Source organism: Bos javanicus, chromosome 9 (genome assembly GCF_032452875.1).
Source record: "Bos javanicus breed banteng chromosome 9, ARS-OSU_banteng_1.0, whole genome shotgun sequence".
In the NCBI taxonomy this organism is placed as follows: Eukaryota; Metazoa; Chordata; class Mammalia; order Artiodactyla; family Bovidae; genus Bos; species Bos javanicus.
The window spans coordinates 25323714-25350693 of record NC_083876.1 but is presented as its reverse complement, the minus strand read 5'-3'; the positions used below and the strand labels follow the sequence as shown (position 1 = coordinate 25350693).

The window sequence follows — 26980 nt, the reverse complement described above, 5'->3', positions numbered from 1 at the left end:
GAGTAATTATCACTGTATGTTAGCATATTAAAATTTATGGCTCTGAGAGATGTTTGAATTCCAAAGATAAATCTTATAGGCTTAAAATAGCTTACTGAGAACCAGATTTATATGCTTCCTTCATAGCTCATATCTTTGATGAATGCATTTGAGTAATGGTACAGTAAATAGTTGTGTAATACTTGTGTAACTTTATGAAATAATATCCCTGGCCGCTTTTTCAGTTCAGTTCAGTTGCTCAGTCGTGTCTGACTGTGACCCCATGGACTACAGCACGCTGGGCTTCCCTGTCCATCACCAACTCTCGGAGGTTGCTCAGACTCATGTGCATTGAGTCAATGATGCCGTCCAACCATCTCATCCTCTGTCATCTCCTTCTCCTCCTGCCTTCAGTCTTTCCCAGCATCAGGGTCTTTTCTAGAGAGTCGGTTCTTCGCATCAGGTGGCCGAAATATCGGAGCTTCAGCTTCAGCATCAGTCCTTCCAATAAATATTCAGGACTGATATAGGATGGACTGGTTGAATTTCCTTGCAGTCCAAGGGACTCTCAAGTCTTCTCCACCACAGTTCAAAAGCATCAGTTCTTTGGTGCTTAGCTTTCTTTATGGTCCAACTCTCACATCCATACTTGATTACTGGAAAAACCGTAGCTTTAACTATATGGACCTTTGTTGGCAAAGTAATGTCTTTGCTTTTCAGTATGCTGTCTAGGCTGGTCATAGCTTTTCTTCCATGGAGTAAGCGTCTTTTAATTTCATGGCTGCAGTCACCATCTACAGTGATAATGAAGCCCAAGAAAAGAAAGTCTCTCACTGTTTCCATTGTTTCACCATCTATTTGCCATGAAGTGATGGGACTGGATACCATGGTCTTAGTTTTTTGAGTTTTAAGCCAGCTTTTTCACTTTACTCTTTCACTTCATTAAGAGGCTTTTTAGTTCCTCTTCACTTTTCTGCCATAAGGGTGGTATCATCAGCATATCTGAGGTTATTGATATTTCTCCCAGCAATCTTGATTCCAGCTTCAGCTTCATCCAACCTGGCATTTCTCATGATGTACTCTGCATATAAGTTAAATAAGCAGGGTGACAGTATACAGCCTTGACATACTCCTTTCCCAATTTTGAACCAGTATTGTTGCATGTCTGGTTCTAACTGTTCCTTCTTCACCTGCAAACAGATTTCTCAGGAGGCAGGTAAGGTGGTCCCGTATTCCTGTCTCTTGAAGAATTTTCCACAGTTGTTATCCACACGGTCAAAGGCTTTAGCATAGTCAGTGAAGCAGAAGTAGATGTTTTTCTGGTATTCTCTTGCTTTTTTGTTGCTCCAACAGATGTTGACAGTTTGATCTTTGGTTCCTCTGACTTTCTAAATCCAGCTTAAACATCTGGAAGTTCTCAGTTCACATAGTGTTGAAGCCTAGCTTGGAGAATTTTGAGCATTACTTTGCTAGCGTGTGAGATGAGTGCAATTGTGCAGTACTTTGAACATTCTTTGGCATTGCCTTTCTTTGGGATTAGAATGAAAACTGACCTTTTTCAGTCCTTTGGTCAGTGTTGAGTTTTCCAAATTTTCTGGCATATTGGGTGCAGCACTTTCACAGCATCATCTTTTAGGATTTGAAATAGCTCAGCTGGAATTCTATCATCCCCACTAGCTTTGTTCATCATAGTGATACTTAGTAAGGCCCACTTGACTTCCCTTTTTAGTCTTTGTATATTTTTCATGGTTAAGGTTATACCTTAAGTGATAACTAAGTAAAAGTAGTATCACTGTGGAGGCCTTCTCCCTATAATTAATAGGTAAAGGGGAAGTCATTTTCAGAGGATAAAATTGACAATCCTAATTGTAGCATTAATTATTCTTGAATAACAGACATTAGAAGTGTGTATTCAAAACTCACTTAGATTCAGATTTTTTTGTGGTAGAATAGGGATTGAAAGTTGATTTTATTTGACTTATTTTTAACATGCACTGGTTTTTTTTTTTTTTTTTAGCATATTACAGAGTGAAAAATATAACAAATGCCTAGGTACCTATCTTGTTAAATCTCAACATTTTGGGGTAATTTGCCACAATTTTTTAAAAAAATAAACCATTACAGAAATGATTGGTGCTCCCTCTGTACACTTCCCAGTTCTAACCCTCCTTCCTTCAAAGGATAGTTTCTTAAAGCATTATTTGTGAGAAAGGTTTCATTATTATTGCTATAATCAGTGAAATATTTTTGATCATACGGATATTAATAAGTTGACGCCATGCTTATTTATATAGCAGCCATGGGAAATGTAGCAATCCATTTAAGTTTTCTAATGTCTAAAATAGGAATCATAATAGTGCAGTCATATATATGGAAACAGTTTACTATGAAAATCTAAATCATAAAAGGTGTTACTCCAGTGTGCCAGTTATAATGGAAGCTTATGATGTTATATATTGAATATTTTTATTTTTCCATTTACATATAAATTTATTATATGTATATAAATTATTTGTTATATAAATTCTTTCTGAAAGAGGATATGGAGTATTATTTTTACTGAATCTGGGTTGTCACTCCAAGCATTAGTTCCTTTATTATTACTGTATAATAGTTCATTAGGGATAATTATGAATTGTGGCATTGTCTGTGCCTTTCCTGAATGGCCTGGAGTTCTTGTCTTTTTGCATAGAGAAGTGATGTATGGATTCTGGAGTCAGATGGATTGGGGTTTGAATCCTACCTTACAAATTGCTATATGACTTGAGAGAGTCATTTAATCTTTTTGTACCTCAGTTTCCTCACTGGTTAAATGGATGATGATACTGATAGCTACCTCAGGATTCCTATTAGGAATACCTGAATTAATATTAAATGGCCTTAAAACAGTCCCTGGTACTTTGCGTTATATTAAGTGTTAGCTCTTACTTAGCTGAGTAAGAGTAGTATAATTGTAGAGGCCCTGTTTCTATAAATTCAGTACAAGGGAAAGGAGGAATTCATTTTCAAAGGATAATATTTGCAGTCCTGAGAGCAGCATTTTTTCTAATCATAAAGTAGTTGATTTTAGATGCACAAAACTGTAATATATAGATCAAGTTTCATTACAACTGATTCTAAAAGTGGTTTCGTTGATTGCAATAAAATTTTGCTTAATTTTTTTTATTCCCTAAAGTAGATATAAACTTGAAATTTTTTTCATAATAAGAATTTTTTATTTAAAAGTAACAATTACTAAGTGTTATCAAATATGGCTAGATATTAATGGTAACATTTTTATCCATTTTTCCTTTTATGTAGAAGACATTGGGAAAGATTGAATTTTCTGCACTTTATAACTGTTTCATTAAAAGAAGTGATTTTTATGGCATCATTTGTGTTCTAGTTTTAAAAAAAAATGAAATGATAATGGTGAAGACTTCGAAAAAGATCTTGACTTACAAATTCTTCTTCTGTGTAAAGTTCAACTTGTGTTTGTAATTTAGACTTAAGCTATATTTGTTTTCAGGACACGTATTTTTCATTTAATAGCTTAGAAACATAGGCAGTAATTGTTTTGGTGGAGCGAGCATAAAGAACCAATGAAATAACTGTTACATATTACTGTATGAACTAACTTTTTTTACTGAGGTTAGTGCCAATCATTTATTTCCTAGGTCTATATTTGAACTGTGGGGTCATGGGAAGTGTCCAGAGGAGCTGTACAGTTCTCTTAAAAACTACCCTGTAGAGAAGATGGTACGTAGCAAATGTGGCTTTATATAAGTAGATCTGTAGATACTGTACTATCTACATGTGTACTATGTACAAAACTTAAAGGCTTTATCTGCTCTTATTTTAGGTTCCATTTCTGCATTCAGATTCTACATATAAAATAAAGATTCACACATTTAATAAAACACTGACACAAGAAGAAAAAGTCAAACGGATAGATGTAAGTGAATTTAGCAAAAACCAAAACCTATGGTCGCAAAGAGTTGGACACAACTGAGCATGCAGGCAAAAGCAAAGCTAAAAGGACCTATGAGATTAACGTAAAATAGCCACCGTTGATGGATAAGAATCCCCAGTGTCTACTGAGTGCTTTTGTACCACATTGCTAAGCACTTTTCATGTTTTGTCTTATTTAATAGCTGATAACCAGACTTACAATATAGGAATTATTATATAAGCACTATTTTTCCTTTTAGATATTTATATTATTTAGAGTTACTTTTATTTTTTAGGCACTTGAATTTCTGCCATTTGAAGGGAAAGTGAATTTAAAGAAGCCACAACATGTATTCTCTATTTTGGAGGATTATGGTTTGGACCCAAACCACATCCCTGAAAATCCACATAATATTTATTTTGGTAGATGGGTAAGCAAGTGTTCTTTTTACTTATTTTAGTTTTCTTTAAAACCTAAATGTTAGTCCTTTGAATTGGACTCTATATGTAAAACTTGAAAGGAGCCGAAGAGTCAGAACTACTGTGTGAAGTAAAATCAGTGGAAAATATGTGGTTGTGTGTTTTTTTTTCCGCCCCCCGAGATTCTGATGAAATGCAAGAGGATTATTATAAGGTGTTATAAGGTGTGGGGCCTAGGTAGGAGGTTGCGTACCTGGAAACCTTAACCCAAAACTTGCTGGAAAGCGTGAACTGCTTTTTAAATAAAAGTAGAGAAAAGGCAGAGTGCTGTGACAGCAGGAACCTCATTTGTGAAGCTCTGTGATTGAGGTTTCCATTCTTAAAGGAAATTACTGCAAAGCAGTTCTGCCCACTTCCCTGAGGCACTGAGAGGACAAGTGGAATCTGTGGCTTATGCTACAAGATATTGCTATTTAGGAGAATAAAAGAGGTGGTTAGAGCTCCCTACCAGCTCCTGGAATAGTTGCATTCAAATTCAATTCATATTTGCTTTGAAAAGCAGAAGTAAATGGGAACACACTAAGAAATAACAAGTGTATGTCCGTAACTGCCTCAGTCACATTTTTATATGAAGCAGTGATTAAGTGGAAAGAAGTTATTGTCATCAAGATACTGTGGATTTAATGTGAATAATTATTTTAAATCCATTTTGTAGATTTATACTTATTGAAAAATATCTCTGATCTAGATTGCAGACGGGCAGAGAGAGCTTATTGAGTCATACAGTGTCAAAAAGAGACACTTTATTGGAAATACAAGCATGGATGCTGGTTTATCATTCATCATGGCCAACCATGGAAAAGTGAAAAAAAATGATATTGTGTTTGATCCATTTGTTGGAACAGGTATTTTTATTTAATTGTTTTAAACTAATGTAGAAATGTTACTTGTTTATATTAATCAAGGTCATAGTATTATTTTTGCTAAAAGATTAAGTAGAATAATTTTTTATTTATCACTAAATAAGAGACAACCACATATTTGTATAATAGTTAGTATTTGACATTTTTGCTACTTCCAGAGATAACGCTGAAAGAAATTTTGTGGGCTCTGTTTTTATTTTTATTATGTTTTTAAGAATTTTGTGGGTTTTTTCCCCATAAGTAACGACTCAGGGGATCATACCATTCATTATAGAAATGTTGTAAAGCTTTACAGTTTCTTTATATAGGAAATTTCTTACTGTACATGAATTAAAAAAACGGGAAAACACTTGAGGAAGAAAGACTTGAGTGACACAATTTTAAAAGTATTCATCTTTTAAAATTGGCAGTTATATACTTACATAAAAAATGATTAATGTGCCTTATCTTTGGGTTGTGGAGGTTCATGTGTGAAGTTTGAAAATAAGAAAAGTGACTAAGGATCAGTGGCCTAGAGCATGTCTGCTGAGGCCGTTACCTGGGTTTTGTACGCCCTTGATTGGATGTCCTCGTAATTAACTTTGTGTGAAAGCCCAAAGTTATTTCACCTGAGTCTGAAGACATTTTCCTGCTTCAACCCATTTTTCTTCCATCTTGCCTATGCATATGGAGTATTCACAATTAGGTTCGCCTGACTAAATTCACTATGTTCAGACTGTAAGAATAAATTATGTGCAGTTGGAATTTCTCACTGTAGTGGTCTTTCCCTGTCAGAAACTCCTCTGAAACTCCGTAAGCAGTGATGATGCGGGAGCTCCCATTTGTTGAATAGAAAACATGTCACGTACTAGCTGTGCATTCCAAAGTTATTGTCTGATTTAACTCTCTACAGCTACTGAGATTGAGATACTCTACAAAATCTTCCTGAGATTATGGCACAGAGATTAAGGGACTTGCCCAAACTTATGCATGGTAGACGTCTCATGGGTTTCACACTCAAGCAGACTAACTCCAGGGCTCAGTGCCTGTTACTGTCATAGCACTGCCTCTCTCAGCATTAGGATTTGCCAGCCAGCTGCTGTTGCTAAGTCGCTTCAGTCGTGTCCAACTCTGTGGGATCCCATAGATGGCAGCCCACCAGGCTCCCCGTCCCTGGGATTCTCCAGGCAAGAACACTGGAGTGGGCTGCCATTTCCTTCTCCAATGCATGAGAGTGAAAAGTGAAAGGAAAGTCGCTCAGTCGTGTCTGACTCTTAGAGACCCAATGGACTGCAGCCCACCAGGCTCCTCCATCCATGGGATTTTCCAGGCAAGAGTGCTGGAGTGGGGTGCCACAGCCAGCTACTGTACCATAAACTAACGTGAGGAATACAGCACATTAGGAGCAAATAGAATCAAGGTCAAGAGATTTCTAAATGGTGGAATAATTTCCTGAGTTGTTAAATCAATCTTGGTGCATCTCTCTGCTCCATTCCTCCATTGTCTCTGTATATCCTACCCCTGACATATTACCCATTCCTTTTTTTCCTATCCTAATCATCCTAAGTGCCTCCCCAACTTTTTGAACTTGACAGGAAATAAAACTTATGGAAATGTTACAATTATAAAAATAAGAGAAAGAAATCCTACATATCCCTGACCCAGAGTGGACGGTTGTTAAAATTTGGCATTATTTGCTTTATCACTTTCTCATTATGTTTTATATACACAGTATTTTTCTTTCTGTACCATTTGAAAGTAAGTTGCATCCATTATATCCCTTTACATCTCAAACACTTTAATATGTATTTCTTGATGATAAGTATATTCTCTTACATCACCACAGTATAGTTTTCACTGTTAGTAAACATACTATTCAGATAGTACTTTAGAGTTGGTATTCCATTGTTGTTGGTTGACTCACGAATGTTTTTTATACCATCTTTTTTCTTTTTCATTCTAGCATCAGGTGTTGTATTTTGTTGTCAGCATTTCTTTGATCCCTTGATATGGAATATATCCAAAGTCTGTCTTTTTCTTTTAGGAAACTTGGAATATTATCCCTCCTCTCTTTATTTTTTATCCAGAATATTCCTTATTTTGGCTAATTTGATGTTTCCTTATGGTTAGATTAAGGGGTCTTACTTTCCTGGCTGGACCACTGCATCAATGATTTTGTGTCCTTCTTAGGGCATCCACATAGTACCCATCTCTCCCCATTGGTAATGTTAATTTTGATCAACTGATTAAGATGGTGTTTGATTTTTTTTTTCCCCCCACTGTGTGATTACTATTTTTTTTCCATGCATTTAATAGGCAGTCTGTATGGTGACACACCAAGATCCTACATCTGAATCACCCCCACCCTGTGGTTGTCAGGTTTAGCACTGATTGTCGGTTCTTGCCTACACCTGTCTTGACTTTGGCTACAAAGGGATGATTTTCTGTCTTTAGCACTCCCTCCAGTGGACACCTTTCTTATTATAAGCAAAAGCTGTTTATTTTCCTTTGTATTCATTTATCTATTGTTTATAAGAATTAGTGGATTTCCCCTCCTTTCCCCAAGTGGTCTTAATTCATTTTTTTCTTAATTATTTTATTGCTCAAATTGTCCCAGATTTGTCTTTTGCAGGCCCTTTCATACTGGATCTGTCTTGTGATATGTTCCTGTAGTCTTTTTTTTTTTAACACCTCCCTCTTCTTTCTGGCTCATTCAGACCCTGGAATCAGTCATGTCTCTTAGAAATTCTTATTTCTTTTAGTGGGGAATGGTATTAATATTAGAAACCAAGATCTAGGTGCTAGGTATTTTTGCTTCTACACCCTTTCAGCAGACAACTTGGAAATGCATGTGTGTGTGTGTGTGTATGTATATATAATCTGTATATAAATGTATATGCAAATATACATATTCATGCATACGTACTGTATGTACACATAACTAAACGTATATGCATAGTTTAGAACTTGTGAGTTCTCACATATACTACAAATTCCACTCTAACCTTTTTTCACTTAACAATATTTCCTAGAAATCACTTTCTTTAGTTCATAGAGATTGTTTTCATCTATTTTACAGCATACTGCATGGGTTTGAAATGAAATGAAAGAGTCAGTTGTACCTGACTCTTTGTGACCCCATGGACTATATAGTCCATAGAATTCTCCAGGCCAGAATACTGGGTAGCCGTTCCCTTCTCCAGGGGATCTTCCCAACCTAGGGGTCAAACTCAGTCTCCTGAATTGCAACAGATTCTTATGTACTGTAATGTATTCAGATAGTCTCCTAAGCTTGGGTATAGGTAGTTTCCCATATTCACAGTTATAAATAGTGCTTGCAATGAATAATCTTTATATATATACTTTTATAGTGTTGGAAATACAGCTCTAGGGTAAATTCCTAGAATTAGGAAATTAGGTTGAAGAGTTTACGTAATTTTGTTAAATGTGGCGAAGTTACTCTCCATTATGCCATTTTGCTTTCTTGCCAGCAATATATAGGAGTCCCTGTTCCCCCACAGCCTCACCAGCAGAGTGTATTATCAGGCTGTTGAAATTTGCCAGTCCATTGGGTGAAAATGTTATCTCAGTGTAATCTTAATTTGTATTTTTCTTATGAGTGAAGTCTAATAACTCTATTTTAAGGACTAGCAGTGTAACTTTTTTGGAATTTTCTTAAAGTCATTTCCCTATTTTTCTGTAGATATTTTGGTTTCCCCCCTTATTTTTAAAAATACTTTGTATTTTAGTCCCCCTCTTTTTTTCCTGTTTTAATGTATATAAATATATAAAATATTTTCTCTCAGTTTGCCATTTTTCTTTTGATTTTGCGTGTAACTTTTTTTTTTTTTTTTAACCAGGCAATAGCTTTCCCTACATCCAAGTTATAGAGGAATTCAGCTATGGTTTCTTCAGTAGTTTTGATTTTTTCCTTTTAGATCTCTGATGCATTTGGAGTTTATTTTTTGTGTGCTGTGAGGAATAAATCTAATTTGTCTTTTTCCAAATGCTAACCCTCTATTGCCGGGGTCCTGCCCCGGCTGATCCAGGGTATTCGAAGGAGAGACGGCGTAGGCGAAGATCAGGAAACAATTGCTTAATTAAATGTTAATTAAGGATATAAAGAGTAATAGAATGAGGATAGCTCAGTAGGAAAATTCAGTGGAGAAAAGAGGCTGAGTAGCTTGGTTTACGCGGGAGACCAATAAAACTTCAAGACAAGAAGTTTGCACCACTTACGTAGGCCGCAGGCGTCCTTCCGTTCTCCCGAAGGAGAGGAGACACTGAGGCCTCCCCGGTCGGATCTTAGAAGCCCAGGCATAATTAGTAAGCATGGTGGGTTCCGCGCTCCAGATGGAGACTCAGCCAGAGTGAAAGAGAGAGCGACATGGGGAGACCAGTATTTCGAGAATCTGATCCCAATTCTTTATTTTCCAGAGTCTGTTTTTATACACTGAGATGTTATACAAAAGTCACGTGGGGACAGCAGTCCTGACTTTTATTAAAGTCAGGTGCTTCACACAAATGTATACAGAGGTCTTAGGGGTGTTACATCATCTGGCCAGGGGGGCCTGCTGACAATTTACGACCCTCTCCTTGTGACAGCGGTCAGTCAATCAGGACACTTATTTCTCCAGGGCTGATTATTCTCAAAACAGACGCCACCCAAATAAAGTTACATTCCTACAGGGTGAGGGTGTAGTGGGTTTTAGTTAAGGAAAGAATTTACTTAGCCTAAGGTCTAATGTGATTAATATCAAAGGTTAATACTTATTTCTTCTATATATTCATTAATGTGTGTAAGGGCAGGGGATGTGGAGACGTAGCAACAAACATTGGCTCAACAAATGAAAAACCCTTCACCAACACAATTTCTAATCAGCCCACTATACTTATAGTTTTCTAACTTCTCTAAAGAACCTGTTTTTAGAGGGTTTAAAGCATCTCGTGCCTCTCACGGTTGGGAGGCTGTGAGCAATCACATGTGGCCGGACGAGCCTGTCAGGCAGGCTAGAGAACCTTCAGAGGAGTTTGTAGGTTAAAACATTCTTATCACGCCCAGGAATTATTATTAACTGGAGCTCTAGGTTAACTCCTTCTCCAAAAGAGGTGGTGGGGGACAGCCCCCTGTAAAGTCAGAGGTGTAGGTGAGAGCACAAAGTAGTAAAGTAGGCAGGCTCTGGTTATGGGGGTAGATGCTCAAGGAGTTCCAGGGGGACTCCTGAGGCTCGATCCCGCCTTTGCGTATGTCGAGCCTCCTTCCTCATGACCTTTGTCACGGGCGGAGTACCTCACTCTGGCCCCCAACACTCTATTAATTATCTTGTTCTTGGATTTCTAAAACCTTTTTCTGGGGAGTGATTTTTTATGAGATACATACATGTACGTGTTTAATATGCACACACACACACACACACATACACATAGGCAAGATCATAAAGATTAAAAATAGTTACTGGTATGGGTAAAATTTTCTTCCCTGGACATGGATGAGGCTGGGCATGTTATGAAATGCTAACTTCCATAGCAGTCAAGATGTTGACTACCTTTAGTGTGGGAAGAGGTGAGAGATCTGCCCCTAATGTGCTTTAGGGCAGCTCTTTAGAGTGAGGGGCATATCTTGGTCATTTAAGTGTTTGTATAGGACAGTTACAGAGGATAAGATGATGGGATGGCATCACCGATTCAATGGACATGAACTTGGGCAAACTCCGGGAAATGGTGAGGGACAGGGAACAGGGAAGCCTGGTGGGTTGCAGTCTATGGGTTTTCGAAGAGTCAAATACGATTTGGCGACTGATTGATAACAACATAAGGACAATTAACGGAGAAATTAATTGCACTATGCAGGACAGTTAATGAAAAATTGCAGGAGGAAGATCTTTGCAAAGACGTTGCTAAAATACATTTCATAATTTGTGCTTGTTGTTTAAGCATAGCTTTAAGACTTTAGCTGTTAGTGCTTTTGTTTTAAAACTGGTGCTCAGTTGGTCCTACTCTTCGCAACCCCATGGACTGTAGCCCACCAGGCTCCTCTGTCCATGGAATTTTCCAGGCAAGAATACTGGAGTGGGTTGCAATTTCCTTCTCCAGGGAATCTTCCCCACCCAGGGGTCAAACTCACATCTCCTGCATTGGCAGGTGGATTTTTCACCACTGGCTCCACCTTTAGAACTGATAATGGCCAGTAATTGTGAACAGGCAACAGTTTTTAAGCAGTTTGTCCTCTTGCTTGGGCCTTTTCTCTCTGATGGGTAGTACCTTCTGAAGGATTGGAGAAATAAGCAGCCCTGTGCTTTCCTCCATGGTCATAGTTTTTCACATACTATTGGTTATTTTTGTCCTTTTTCCTTTTTAGTTTTTGTTTGTTTATAAATGTAAGTGTCTGCAATCCCTTTTCTGTTTTAAAAGTATAAAATTGATATTTATTAGTTTCCTAAGTGCTTTACCCACAGACTACTTATGACTTTTGATATTCTCAAGGTTATAGAGTAGGTTAGAGAACTTCTGGGAAGTTGAAAGGAGAGATATAATCTTTTGCTACCTAAATACCTTTTTCTTTTGGACAGTCTGCTGTCTTGTCTAGAATGACATTATAAGCTGCAGAAGTACACTTTTCATTTCTGTTTTAGCAAATACATTGATTCTCATTGTAGTAAGTTTTTTTTTTTTTTTTAAGTTTTGCATCTCCATTTTTCTAAGGGAGAAGATACATATCCTGGATCCGCTCTCAGTAATTAGAAAATACTGCTATTCTAATATGAACATCACTAAAGGAGTGATGAGGATGCATCAGTTGAATACCTATAATGTCACAGGCAGACCTGTGATGTGATATAAGACTTGTGAATGGTACACAACTCTTAACTGAGTGTATAGTCTTACTTAATCCGTTTAATAACAAATTTTTACTTTTGTGTATTTAAGTAGTAGCCTAATAAATATTTACTTCAGTTGCTGCTGATCTAGAGGAGGTTGTCTGATTATAGACCACTGTAACAGCAAAGAGAGTGAGTTTTAAATCCTTACTCTTACCAGTTACTATGTGACTTTGAGCAAAATTCTTAACTTGTTTGGGCCTCCATTTCATCATTTGTAAAACTGTAATAAGTAATATATTGTGAGGGTAAATGAGGTAATATATGTATATGAATTCATTAGGAAATTGTGTGATGCATGGTAGACAGTGAACTGTACTGTTTATCATTTTTAAATTATTTTGTTAAGCACTGAGATCCTTTTTGGTGAAAGATGTTAGATATAGCCAATATTGAATTGTTAGCATGAACAATTTGGCCATGAATTCATTTTCTAGTTCCTTCTTTGGCTGATTTCCAAGATATTCATAATTTGCAGTTATTTGCAAATTATGGCAGTGGGAAAAGTAATTGAGGGTTAAAATTATAAACTTCTGTTTCTTTGTTTATAATGAAAATAATTGGCATGAATTGTCTGCCAGTGTCTGCAGATGCAGTGACATAGCTCTGCAGCCATAGCTCAGATTCCTTTTCCCTTTCTCCTTTCTCAAATGAATCAACTCCTTTAGTGGAGAATATACCCAGGAGACTGGTTGTGTATTCCTTGGCTTCTTCTACCTTCAAATGGCCCATAGGTGTAAGGAAAAGAGTGAAATTTTATCTTTGCAAAATGATAGAGCAAGGTGTTGAGATACCCACTGTCCTAGCTCTGAAAAGAGACTATGAAGAGGAGGAGAGGAAGTTAGGAGAGAGATAATGGATCTCTATAGGTCTTTCTAATAATTTCTGCTTCCGTTTTATTCACCACTCTGTAGTCCCATTTTCCTGAGTCTCATAGTTTGGTAGACTTTCTGTTTTCTGGCAGTATCCTGCATATGCTGCCAGTTTATTAGAGTTCTGTGTATTTTGTTTTCTTCTTTTAGGGTAACATAGGTAAAGTAGTATCACAATTTTTCCTCCTTTTCTTTCAGCAAAACTAAAGCCCGGTTCTGACTTTCACATTTTGTATAGCTTTCTGCTTAAATCTCTATAGATGGAAATCATAAATTAGTTTCTCCATTATAAAGTTCAGTTATTGTGTCCGTTTGTCTACCAAGATATTGCCCGAACCTTAAACTGGTTACTGTTTAAGTAATAAGAAATTAAAACACTGGTTTACTAGTGTGGATCACACTGTGGTACTTTTACACTTGATAGCATAATGAGAAATTGGGTGAATTGCATTATCTGCCCCCTCAACACTTCACCCCTCCTTTTTTATTACCCCTTCTTCCACCAAAAAGCTTCCAAGAAAACTCCATCTGAGATATATAACTAAATGCAAAACTGCTTCAATTTAGAAATAAAATGAGATGATTAACAATGATAACCCAGTGACCAGAGAAGCTAATTTATAGTGATTTTATTTAAAACTTGAAAACCTTTAAAGAGTACAAAGTTAACTAACAGATGTAGTCTAACAGATTATTCATCTCCTTTCAGCAGTGTACTCTAAATTGGGTCTTCTCAAAGCTCACTCTAACCAAATGGATAAGGTTCTGTTTAAGGAAGCACAGGAAAGCTTTTCTGTTCCCCTTGACAACTAGTTCTTCTAGGTGAGTATCTGCCTTAATTGGCAGAATTGCAGTAATGCTTCATAATTTGGATGAAGTGATTTTTTTTATGATTATTTCAAGTCATTACATACAGTATCTTTCCTAAATTTTGACTGTTCCATTTATAGGCTAAGAATTAGGAGGTCTTACTTTACCTCCTCAAACAAATGCTTTTTGTAGTTTGTATGGGGGAACCTAGTTTTTGATTTCTGCTATGCTATTAGTCTTCCATCTCTCTTACTCGTGGCTCCACTAGGAAGTAGTCAGTTGTTTGTCATTGAGCAAAGTATTTTTAAGTACATGTTACCAAACTATGTTTTAAATGACTATGGAAGGAACACGATTTATAGATTTACAGATCTATATCTATATAGATATATAAATCTATATCTATCTATAAATCTCAAAACAAGATTTATGGATCTTGACCCTCTGGAGGCACTACCCATCTTAATTTTAGAGATTACATTTCAAAAGGATAGAATGGAAAGAGCCCTAGTTATTTCCCCGTATCCAAGTTTGTGCATCGTCTAAGTATATGTTTCTGTATATTTCTGATTTCATATTGACTGGCAGATCTTTCTGCAGTAAAGCTATTAGGATTTACCCAGTCACTAAGAACATTTTTAGTTTGGGTATTTTATAAAGTGAAGTTCACTGAAAAGAACAGCTATTAACTTTGTGAATTTTTGTTCTTAAACAATTTTAAAATATTTCATTTTTCATTAAGGGTTTCATTTTTAATTTCTATTAGGATTCTTTTTCATATTAAACTGGTCATACCTACCAAGTTACTTAGTCCCCTCAGATTGTATTAGGACATTTGTGTTTTCTTTGTTTACAACACTAGGTAAAAAGATTTGTTGTATTAACTGTTTTTGTTTATGTCTGATAATAGTTATTCAGAAATTTGTATTTACAGTTTTTTTTTAATAACAGCTTTATTCAGACATAATTGCCCTACCATAGATATTTACAGTTTAAAATGAGATAACTACCTCACTGATTATAGGAGTAACTGTTACTTGTCCTCATATTTTAATTTTTGTAAGAATTAATCTCTTATATATTAATTATGCCCTCTTTAAGTTATCTGAAACTCTGACTTCTGTGAGAATTAAGTTCAATTGTTAGAACTTACTTATTGCCAGCTCTTTGTGTAACAGCCTTATATGTTTATTTGTAAGAAGGGAGCAAGATGCTTTTATATAGACTTCTCAAAAATAAAAGGAAAATGTCTAAACACCTTATTTTCACCCCAAAAATGGATAATTTTCCCAAAGTAGTGCTGGGAATTTTTAAGTAGTAATGCCAGGACATATATTAATTCCTTGCTTTCGAACCAGGGTGATGAGCACAGGTTAGGAGTTTGTTTTTTCATCCTGAAACCTGTTAAATATGGCCAGAACCAAGGTCATTCCAGGGTACATTCCAGGTCATTCCAGGTACCTGTCTGCCTACAGGTAGTCTGTAAGAATCTGGATCAGATTAAATAGAGGAAGAAATAACAGTCTGGAACTTTCTGGTTAACAAATCACAACTGTGTGATTTTTTTCAGGTGGCCTTCTGATAGCTTCTGCTCATTTTGGTGCATACGTATATGGGACAGATATAGACTACAATACTGTTCATGGCTTGGGTGAGTAGTGGTTCTAGACAGTGTTACAGTCTTTCCTCTATAACAAGTGAGCAAATGAGTCTTTGCTCTTGTACCAAATGTACCTTTAAAATACTTAAATAGTTATGTATGGCATTATGCAGCTGCTTTTAATGTTAAAATATAGCACTGTGATATAGTTTTAGTTATTTTTACAACAATAAGACTTTTCATTGGGTATCTGCTTTTCATGAAGTTATCCAGTGAGCAAAATGATCTCCCAGGGGAACCAAAGATGAATAACAAAAAGCCCTTCTCTCAGAGCTATTTTTGGTCTTAGATTTTTAAAAAGTAGGCAATCAATAAAGTTGTAAAACTTTATGGCTGGGAAAGAAGTAGGAGAGGGATGAACTAAGCCTTTTGTAATTAGTGTATTTACCTAGTAAAACATAGTTTCTATAATTTAAAATAATTTAAAAATTATCACCATTCTTTTGTTTAGCAGTCATTTGTTATGTGTATACTTGATTAATTACTCTAGTCCTTGAGTACCATATATGTTTTTGATTTCATAATTAACCAAAACATCTTCAAAGCAGTTAAGGTGACGGTAACTCTAAAGATTCTGCATTAGACTGAGAGTAACTTGAAATAAGCATCGGCTTGGTTTTGAGGCAGTTCTGGAAAACACTTTTAAAATCTAGAAGCTACGCTAATGATATGTGATTGCATGAAATTGAATCAATCTAAAAATATTTATTTATAGCTGAATAGTGTTAAAAATGTAAAGTTTCTTTGATTTTGAAGTTGTATTTATGTTATTGTTTCATCGTTGTAGCTAGAATCAGCCTGTAAAACATGCTTTTTATTTTTCTCACCCAGTGTAAATGACTATATAGGTGAGAATTTATTAGACTTTCTTTTCTTGACGTAATTTGATATATTGTATTTGATGAACTGCTTTTTTTTCTACCTTGACTTTAAGGAATTTAGTACTATAAGGAGAATGAATAACATTTTATAAAGTTCACCTAAATGGGCTAACTAGAAAAAGATAGTCTTTGTTTGCAGTATTTTAGCATAGACAGAGTGCTAAGAAGAATTATTCCTGTTTGCTTTTAGTAGAAACAGTCTGTTTGCTTTAAGGGTATTGTCCTGTGTGCTTCATTTTAATTTTTATTTATTAGAGTTACATGTAAAAGTTATATGCTAACCTCTCAGTCTGCTGGAGTAGAATTCTGATTGAGGTAGAATTTCCTCAGAGCTTATCCAAGGTGCTGTTAGATTTGCCCTCTGTTTCCTATGCTTCCCATCTCTTCCTATACTCTTCAAATACTTCCAAATTTCTTCTATTTTAAAAATGCAAATTTTTTTCTATCAACCCTATAGAGGCCCTCCTCCTAGCTACTACTTTGTTTTCCTCTTCTGTTTGCCAAAGTGCTACTTAAAAAGACTAGTATTTACTTGCTGTTTCCTCTTTTTCATCTCTTAACTGTCTTCTGCCTGTTCTTTTCCAGCTTCCATGCTTACTGAAAACTCAGGCCACAGGTCTACAGTACTTGGCAGTGTTGACCTTCATAACGCCTCCCTTGGTTTCCTAGACAGTGACTTCATCTGGTGGTACTTTGATTTCTTTTGTGTCTTTCTCAGTTTCCTGAAGGCCCTGTGGTTTTCTTCAGGGTCTCTTTACATGTTGCTTTTCTCCAGGCATCTTTGTTAGCCCCTTCTATCACATTACATACTCTGCAGAGTCATGTCATTCATCTTTTAATTTTTAGGTTTTGTTTTTATTGTGAAGTAGATCATAATACAGAGGAGTTTATAAAAATAGAGAAATTATAGAACAAACATACAGTTGCTACTTACGTTAATAAAAAAAATCATTCATTCTTATACATTTAGCTTAAGTTTATTTACTGATATCTCCCAGTGTGTATATATATTCTGGCCTCTAACTCCCTGCTGAATATCTCTTTCTGAATCCTCTATAGATACCTCAAGGTATATCGAGATTGATGTATCACAAATGAATTTCATCTTTTTTCCTAGGCTTGTTTTTCTTCTTGGTTTCTCAGATCTTAATTGACGATGTCATCATCTACTCATGTCTCCTAAACTAAAACTTTAGAACTTCCCTTGAGCCCCCACTTTAACTTTTCATATCTCGTGTCTCCCTTTTACTTTCTCTCTCTATGGTCACTGCTTCTGCATTTCCAAAGTTAGCTCTCTTCATTTCTGCTCCGTTTATCTCATTCATCAGTATTTCTTCATTGCTAGAAGAAAAGGACCATGTTCTGTTCAGCCCTATATCTATTTTTGTCATTTATTTATTTTAAATTGAAGGATAGTTGCTTTACAGTATTGTGTTGGTTTCTGCCAAACCAGCCCTGTATCTTTATTAGTGTGCTTTGAATGCATTAATTATTGAATGAGTGTTTTAAGACCATTTTACATGAAAGGATAATTAGACAGCACTATAATTTACTGTTCAGAATATGTTTTTATAATAAGTTAAAATAAAAATAATTGTTCATTTGTATAAATGAAATTAAACTTTTATAAACAAAATCAGGTTCTATTTGAGTTAGGTTTGGATGAGCTAAATATTGCTTTTAGCTAAATGACAAGAGTTAAGAATGTTGTTTGTTAGTTCTGTCTTCATTTTTCTTTCCCTTTAGGAAAGGCTAGTAGGAAAAACCAGAAATGGAGAGGACCGGATGAAAACATTAGGGCAAATCTTCGTCAGTATGGTTTAGAGAAGTATTACCTTGATGTCCTGGTCTCAGACGCATCTAAACCTTCCTGGAGGAAGGGCACGTATTTTGATGCAATCATCACTGATCGTAAGTATGTTTTTATACAAAAGTAGGAATAGGATTGGAGAAGGCAATGGCACCCCACTCCAGGACTCTTGCCTGGAAAATCCCATGGACGGAGGAGCCTGGTGGGCTGCAGTCCATGGGGTCGCGAAGAGTCGGGCACAACTGAGCGACTTCACTTTCACTTTTCACTTTCAAGCATTGGAGAAGGAAATGGCAACCCACTCCAGTGTTCTTGCCTGGAGAATCCCAGGGACGGGGGAGCCTGGTGGGCTGCCATCTATGGGGTCACACAGAGTCAGACATGACTGAAGTGACTTAGAAGCAGCAGCAGGAGTAGGATTGAGTTCCTAAGGTCATTTATATTTCATGTACAAAATATATCAGTACAACAAAAAAGAACCAACTTGTACTAACGTTACCCCCACTCCTGACTTCTTCACATAGTGAGAAGGAAGAAGTTATGAATGTAGGGCAGGACATCAATTTAACTTCCTGGTTTTGTTTTTCTAAACTATGTATATTAACTTGTCACCCCTTTTTTCTCTTCAGCTTATTTTCAAGACATAAATTTGTTTGTATATTTGTTTTATGTTTACCTGTAGTTGGTTATTAGCGTACCAACTAGAGCCAAAATGTCATTTGCAATTATGGGATCAGATTTTGAAAAGAAAGTTTCAGGTATCTCAGATTTTCTGTGTCTAACTTTTTGTGTTTGTTGTTGTTTTTGTGCCCATTATAACTGGCATCTTTTTCCTAGAGTTATAAAAAATTTGGAGTTCTGTGAACCACTGGGATTGTGAACCCACTGAGCTTCAGGAATGTTCACAGGAATTTGTTTTCACTTGCCTCCTTAGCTCTTGGGCTTTTCAGGCATCCTGTCTAAGAATAGATCTGCCTTTTCTGTAGTCTTTGACTGTACATAATGGAAAGCTGTATCTCAGCCCTTCCATCTCAGACCTCTTCAGTTCTTTGGTAACTTAGGTGGTTTCATATATAACAAAAGGAAAATTATTAAGGCATTACAATGATAGTTCAGTTGGTTAAGAATCACCTGCAATGCAGGAGACCCCGGTTTGATTTCTGGGTTGGGAAGATCCACTGGAGAAGGAACAGTCTACTCAGTCCAGTATTCTTGGGCTTCCCTTATGGCTCAGCTGGTAAAGAATCCACCCACAATGCAGGAGACCTGGGTTTGATCCCTGGGTTGGGAAGATCCCCTGGACAAGGGAAAAGCTACCCCCTCCAGTATTCTGGCCTGGAGAACTCCATGGACTACAGTCCATGAGGTCTCAAAGAGTTGGATACCTTGTAAAGTTTCACTTTACAATGTCACTATGAATATACTTATGGAAATTGGGTGGCTTTTTATTTATAACGTACTGTATTACTTGCTCTCACTCTATATGTATTTATAAAATATGTAATTTTGTTCCTGATCAGTTGAGAGTAAGTTGTGTCCATCTTGGCCCTTTACCTTCCTACACTCCAGTGTGTATTTCCTAAGAATAGGGATAGGCTCTCAGATAGCCAGAGAGCATGCATGCTCAGTCCTGTCCAACCGTTTGCAATGCCATGGGCTGCAGCCTGCCATGCTTCTCTGTCCATGGGATTATCCTAGTGAGAATAACTGGCGCAGTTTGCCATTTCCTCCTCTAGAGGACCTTCTCAACCCACAGATCAAACCTGTGCTCCTGCATTGGCAGGCAGATTCTTTACCACTGAGCCTGGGAAGCCCTAGATAGCCAGAGTACAGTTATCAATTTCAGTGAGTCCGTGCAGTACTTTAATCTGTAGTTTCTCATCCAGTTTTGTCGGTTGACCCAGTAATACTCCTTTATAGCATATTTTTCCCTGAAGTACAGTATCCAGTCTAATGTCAGGCATTGCTTTTAGTAATCATATCTTTAAGGCCTCCTTTAATTTGTAGCATTTCCACAACCTTCCTCTGTCTTTCATGACATTGACATTTTGAAGAACACAGTCACCTGCCTGCCTGCCCTCCCAGTGTTAACGAGAATGTCCCTCTCGTTTGCATTCTCAGCTGGAGTATTGCACAGGTGCTGTGTCCTCAGGATGTCACATCTGGAGGCACGTGGTGTCCATCTGCTTGGCAGTGGTGATGGGGTGACTTTTGACTGTCCTTATTCCCTGTGCTTTCTCTCTAGCTCCATATGGTATTAGAGAATCTACAAGAAGAACAGGTTCACAGAAGGAAATACCAAAGGGAATAGAAAAATGGTAAGTGAATATTAAATATGATATATTACTACCTTGGGAAGAAGCATATTGCTTCTTTTTAATTAACTGAGTTTAATAGTATTAGTTTTCAGTGGTTTTTAAGTTTTTCACTGATTCTGAAATTTTGTTTTGTCTAGTCCAGAAAGCCACGTTCCTGTTTCCTTGAGTTATCATCTGAGTGATATGTTTTTTGACCTGTTAAACTTCTCAGCAGAGACCCTTGTATTAGGTGGAAGGCTCGTCTATTGGTTACCAGTATACACACCAGAGTATGTAATAATAATAATTTTACTTTTAATTTCATTTTTATTATGGTGTTTGTGTATCTAACATGCTTTTTTTCTGTCTCTAATCATATTCAGAGTGAGTATCTTCGTGTTTAATGTGTACATGTGAACAATAGCCTTTATTTACCAACATGTTGTATAAAACAGACCCCTTTCTCTTATTGATTGAATTGTTTTGAACTTTTTATTTTACATCAGGGGTTGGCAAATTACAGCCTATGAGCCTGATATGGTCTTTAGCCTTTTTTTTGTAAAGCAGTTGAGTTAAGGCTGGTTTTTACCTTTTTAAAGGGCTGTTAGAAAGGAAAAAGGCAACGAAAAAGAGTATGTGTCAGAAGCACACGTGGTCCATAAGGCTAAAATATTTACTGTCTGACCTGTAAGTGCAAAAGCTTGCCCTAGTGTTTATCACTCTTAGCTCAGGGTCTGTGTGTCAGCTGTTCATTAGCTCTTTTGCCAGGCCACAAACCTAGGTAATTTTTAACAACTTAGCTCAGTGATTCATCTATTTACTGCCTGTTAGCTTTAATATATGTTGGCTCTTGTGATTGTCTTAAAAAACTAAGACCAAAATAAGAGCTATGCATATAGTTAAAGCCCTGATTATGTTCAACATTAGTGGTTTGGGTTTTATTATTCAGTAATTATTAATTTTAAACAGAGCTATGTACATCAACAATGAAAGACATGATATGTAATCTTTAGAGTTGAAAAGCAGTATTAAGCTCAAGATTTGGCTATTCAGTCTGCTATAGAAATCTTTCTTAAAAATTATTTTAATTTCTATATTTACTGTATATAGTTATACAAAGAGCATTTTAGAACAGTTTTATCTCATTTGTGTTTTTGTAGTGGTGGATGGTCTTTCAGCAGTTGGAAGCTATGCTTTTTTGTTTTTTTATAAATGTCACATTGGGAGCTACCATGTGCTAACTTTAGTCTTGCATTTTGTTTCTTGGCTAATAAAACTGTGTACATTTGTATCTGAACCCCTTAACACTGGGCTTCTGTTCTGTTAAGAAATTAATCGTTTCTTAATTTTAGAAATGTGAGAAGTTAATTCTAAGGAATGAAATGACTTGTCTAAAGTTTAAAGCTGACTAGTTCATTGGTTTCATTATTCCTTGTGCTGTGTTCACTTAATTCAGCATCCTGCAAAGATCTCAGGTACCTGGTATATGAAGTGATAGATGAGGTTTTATTAATATTTTCAGAAAAGAACATATTTGCTTATTTCTATGAAAAAGTGGTTTCTGCCTTAGACAAGCTAAATTCCAGCAGCAAGCTTCCTTGTGTTTTTGTTTTAATTCAAGTTTCAGGACTGAATTTTTTAAAAACTTATTTTGAAATAAATTTAAAAATTACAGAAAAGTTTCAAATACAGTACAAAAAGCTCTAATTTCTCCCCTCATCCAAATTTTCCAACTGTTCACATACACCTCCTCTGCCCTTGTTTGCTCACACATTACATTTATGCCCACTGTCATTAGTCTTTTTCGGAACTGTTTAAGAAGTTGCAGATATGATGTCCTATCACCCCTACGTATTTCATTGCATTTCTCAGTAGCAAGAGCATTCTTGTCAAATCCCCATCAAGCCCCAGAGTCTGGAAACAGCACTGACAATGCTTCTGCCCGATCCTGGACCTCTTCAGATTTTACTGATTATAGTCTCTCCAGGAAAACTGCCTTGATCCATCATGTCATTCTCCTCCAGTCTGGAACACTTCCTCAGTCTTTTCCTTATCTTTTGTGTCCTTAAGAGTTGTACGGTACATGGCTTATATTCTGAAGGTTGACCCTTAACCAGGTCCATCTGATGTTTCTTCCGTGATCAGACTCTGGTAATGCTCTTGGTAGGAATACCACAAAAATGATACTATGTTCTTAGTGCATTGCATTATGGGGCACACAGAAGCAGCCCCTCCTGGAGATCTTAATCATCTGGTCATGTTCTGTCAAGTGGAAAAACTTTATCATTTTTGATAAAGAAATATCAGAACTCTGATAAAGAAAGTGATTTATCATTTTCTTTTCAATATGTATGTTCCAGGGGACAGAAACCCAGGATACACCAATATCTCGTTTTATTGTTGACAACCACCATAATGATGAGTTTGCTATTCCATCATTCCTTCTGCATTTGTAAGTTGGCATTCTGCAAGGATTAGTTTCCCTTTCCCTCCCATTAATTTGTTGATTTATATTGGTATGGAGTCTTCCAATATTATTCATTGGGTTATAATTTAATTCTATCATGACTTTGTTACTTACATTGTCCTAGATTTGAACTATGAGAGTCCCTTTGAGGTAGCTGCTCTGTCATTTTGAAGTATCCTCGTTAGTTTTTGTGTTTCTTATTTTCTGGCATTTTTTTACTTTCCACTATTTTGTAGTTTATTATTTAATTATAATTGAAATTAAATGTGGCTATGAGTATGTTTTATAATTCTTTTATTGTTGTTAAGAAAAGTCAAATTGGAGGCACTTTCAACTATTTTACTATTTCTGAAGATCTTAAAAAATGGCTAGGATGTTTCTTCAGTGACGTCTCTTTTGATAGTTTTTGACAACGGGAAATTTCCAGGTTCATATAACCAAAGGGATTTTTTTACAAGTAAAAAAGGAGGCAGGTTTTTAATCTTTTTTTTTTTTTCGCTTTAGATGTTTTATCAAAGGGCAGATTTCATCCAGGCTAGGACACAAATAGGAAGACTTTTGTGGCATTTACTTCCCTGACTTACTTGTCTGAGAGTTATTTTCAGATTTTCTGATGTTCATTACTAGACTTCCATTGTGTCTTCTCCCCTTAACCCGAAGTGCTCTTATTAATGAACTTAATTTGTCATGAGTTTATATTAGGGAATGAACTGTTTTCACCTTTGCAGCAAACATAACCCCAAATCTTTACTGTTTCTATTAGATAAACTTAAAACTAAAGTCATCTGCGAAAGTTTGAAATATTGTTCTTGCTTTTGAATTAAACAATGTAGAATTAGTTTGGTTATGTTGTATTGTGGATATAGCTTCTTATTAGACTGGGAATAAAGAGTTCATTTTAAAACTGTGCCTTGGCACAGCTTAATTGGAAAGCTTTTGTATTTTTGGTATAGTGATGTTGGCTTTTAGTCTTGCTGTTGAATTCATTTACTCAACCAAATCCTGTTAATATGATTGAAGTTTAAAAATAAGAATTGCACATTATAATCAAGTTAAGGTATTATTCATTAAACCCAGGACATTTTGAAAGTTGTAAGGCATCATAAAAACATCACAGCTTAGTTATTTGTGAAGAATTATCAAAACTGATGATTGAAAAAGGATTTTTTTCACTGTTTAACAATTTAAATTGTGGTGAAGAAACTACTGCTCAACAAATTCTGCTTCCTCTAGATCAGATTCTTCCTGCTCCAGTATATTGGGTTTGAGGCCTGCATCAAGACACTCTGTACTCTTTATACCCTTTTACCTTTTTATTTTGTCCCCTTTGCTTGATATACTCTCTCTTCTTTCTTCAGCTGTAAAATTCTGGTAATCTAAGGCCAGGCTTACTTGTCACGACCTCTGACCCTCCCGGCCCTTCTCAGCAGAATACATCAGTCTAGCATCTGTGCTCTTATAGTAGTTTACTCTTATTACTCATAGAAACTTAACCACATAAAGTTACTGTTGACTCTTGGTATATGTGAGTTTATTCACAATTTCAACTATTTGCAAATGAAACTGAAGATCTGTGTAACATTCATTTGGTCAGGCCATACATTCAACTTGTGTGTTTGATGTTACAGGAGTTGCTAAGCTGTTGAGTGACTGTAGCTTCTTGCCCAGGTTCCACATATCCATATGAAACGATTAGGAACTGTGTTTCTTTGTGAAAGATGTCCTTTCATAGAAATCCAACTGCTAAGCTTGTGAAAAAATAATGACAAAGTGAAGAAGTCTGATAAAGAACTCCAGAGTAGGACTTGGGGGTAAATTTTAATTGTGATAAAATGAATTTTGTGGTGGCTCAGAGCAGTGAACAGAACATATTTTTCATTTTTCATTTGGGAAACAGAAAAAAATGATTCTTTAAATTGTTTTTAGTAAGTGCTCTAATCAGCACAAAATCTGTGTCTTGAATGGGAAGTACACCTCATATGACATTTGGAAATGGTTAGTCTGAGGCGTGAAGATTCACAGGAAGATAAATGACTGTCAGAACTGATTGATGGAAAAGCTATGTATAAATATAGGGGTTTTTCCCCATTTTTTTAAAAAAAGTTGAAATTTAATTTGTATACCATGAAAATCACAATTTTATCTTTAAATAAGATTGAATTTGTCATAATATTGTTTCTGTTTCATATTTTGGTTTTTTTGGCCACGAGGCATGTGGAATCAGAGTTCCCCTAACCAGAGATCGAACCCACACCCCCCTAACATTGGGAAGCAAAGTCTTAACCACTGGACTGCCAAGGAAGTCCAGAAAAATCACAGTTTTTAAGTGTGCAACCCCACAGTTTTTAGCCTTGCCACAAGGTTATTTAACCATGCTGCTAAGTCACTTCAGTCATGTCCGACTCTGCGAGACCCCATAGACGGCAGCCCACCAGGCTCCGCCATCCCTGGGATTCTCCAGGCAAGAACACTGGAGTGGGTTGCCATTTCCTTCTCCAGTGCATGAAAGTGAAAAGTGAAAGTGAAGTCGCTCAGTCTTGTCCGACTCTTAGCAACCCCATGGACTGCAGCCCACCAGGCTCCTCTGTCCATGGGATTTTCCAGGCAAGAGTCCTGGAGTGGGGCGCCATTTCCTTCTCCAATGCATGAAAGTGAAAAGTGAAAGTGAAGTCGCTCAGTTCGTGTCCGACTTTTCGCAACCCCATGGACTTCAGCCTACCAGGCTCCTCCGTCCATGACATTCTGCAGGTCTAACTCCACAATGTTTTTATCATCCCCTAAATAAACCCCGTTCACGCAAACAATGTCTCTTGCTGTTTTCCCTGCCAACCACTTATCTATCTCTGTGGATTTACCTATTCTAGCTGACCATTAACTATTTAGATTTTTAAATAGTTGCTTGTATCATAGGGGGATGGTAATAAAAACAGAATTAAGATACCATTCCATCATCATAATCTGGGCATAGTACAGATTTATAGCTCCTACTTAACAGATGGCAAACAATCCATTGGTATGAAATATATTAATAAATATATAGTAGATGATTTTAAATGCTGTTTTTTAATTTTTTTTAGTATATTTTGGAAGTACATGATTAAATTGATTGGCTCATTCAAGAGTAGTAAGTTAAAAACAAGTTTGTTAATGATGATAACCTAAATGATGTCCTTTCATGCTCAAACTCAAAGATCAAGTCAAAAAATAATCTAGAACATGTAAATATGTTTTTCTGCTGTTAAGCCAAATGCCATGACTTAGTTTTACCAGTTTAATATTATTCATGTCATAAATAATTGTATTGGTTTTGTCCTTTGATTTCTAGATTTCTCTTGGGTTTTATAATTATACAGATTATATAAGCATGAGGAATTTATATTTGTATACATTTAAGAAGCATTTTAACAATAATACCTTATTACTTTGCTGGAAAATAAGATGCTTTTCTTTAAAAAAGGGTACATTACTAAATTTGACAGTTTCAGACATCTAGAAACCCTGCTGCTTGCGAGCCTAAGGTCAGAACTGTGTTTTCTTTCTGTTATCATTATTTTAGTCTGTCAACTATGATATAGAATGTATTCTTTCATATCATAAATGCTTTATATGAAGTCTCCAAATTTGACGTCAGCTGATGTTATAAGAGCACATTTTTGATTGTGTAGTTAGCATTAGAGAATTGTGGGGTGAAATGAAATCCAAAATGGTCATTACTTGTTGGAAAGCCCTGAGGAAGGAGTCAGAGAATGACTTCAAGAGAATTCCTTCCACTGATAATGAAGTGAGGTGCATTATGAATGTCGTTTGGTAAGTGGGTGGTGAAGGTTCTGAGCAAGTGGTCAAGGTAGTGAGGGAGAGCTTGTTGAAGGTCACAGGGACCTAGATAAATCAGTTAGAGGGGTGGGGGAGACAGTGTTGATGTATTACAATGGGCTAACCAAGATGGTGGGTGGTCCTTTACAGGAAGTGCTGATCAGCTCCTTTCCCACCTTGGATCAGAGCTTTAAAATTTCCCATATAAGAAATGTTTGCAGAAACTATGTATCTAGAAAGGTATGAAGATTTGCAAAGAAA

The 26980-nt window shown here is 36.3% G+C and overlaps 1 protein-coding gene across 7 annotated transcripts in view; it reads left to right on the top strand.

Moving 5' to 3' along the window:
• The window catches only part of TRMT11 (tRNA methyltransferase 11 homolog), a 61946-nt gene that overhangs the window by 11840 nt on the left and 23126 nt on the right, over window positions 1–26980 (top strand). For 4 of the 7 annotated variants that reach the window (XR_009738404.1, XM_061427347.1, XM_061427351.1 and 1 more), the window contains 8 exons: window positions 3636–3717; window positions 3821–3913; window positions 4206–4340; window positions 5078–5234; window positions 15362–15442; window positions 18079–18243; window positions 20388–20460; window positions 20598–20729. Coding sequence is in view for 6 of the 7 variants with exons in the window: in XM_061427347.1 (XP_061283331.1) it covers window positions 3636–3717; window positions 3821–3913; window positions 4206–4340; window positions 5078–5234; window positions 15362–15442; window positions 18079–18243; window positions 20388–20460; window positions 20598–20729 (918 nt within the window). In the remaining variant the exon portion in view is untranslated. Of the gene's footprint in view, window positions 1–3635; window positions 3718–3820; window positions 3914–4205; window positions 4341–5077; window positions 5235–15361; window positions 15443–18078; window positions 18244–20387; window positions 20461–20597; window positions 20730–22799; window positions 22892–26980 lie in introns of all 7 variants that reach the window. The other 3 variants (XM_061427350.1, XM_061427348.1, XM_061427352.1) reach the window with 3 other exon arrangements.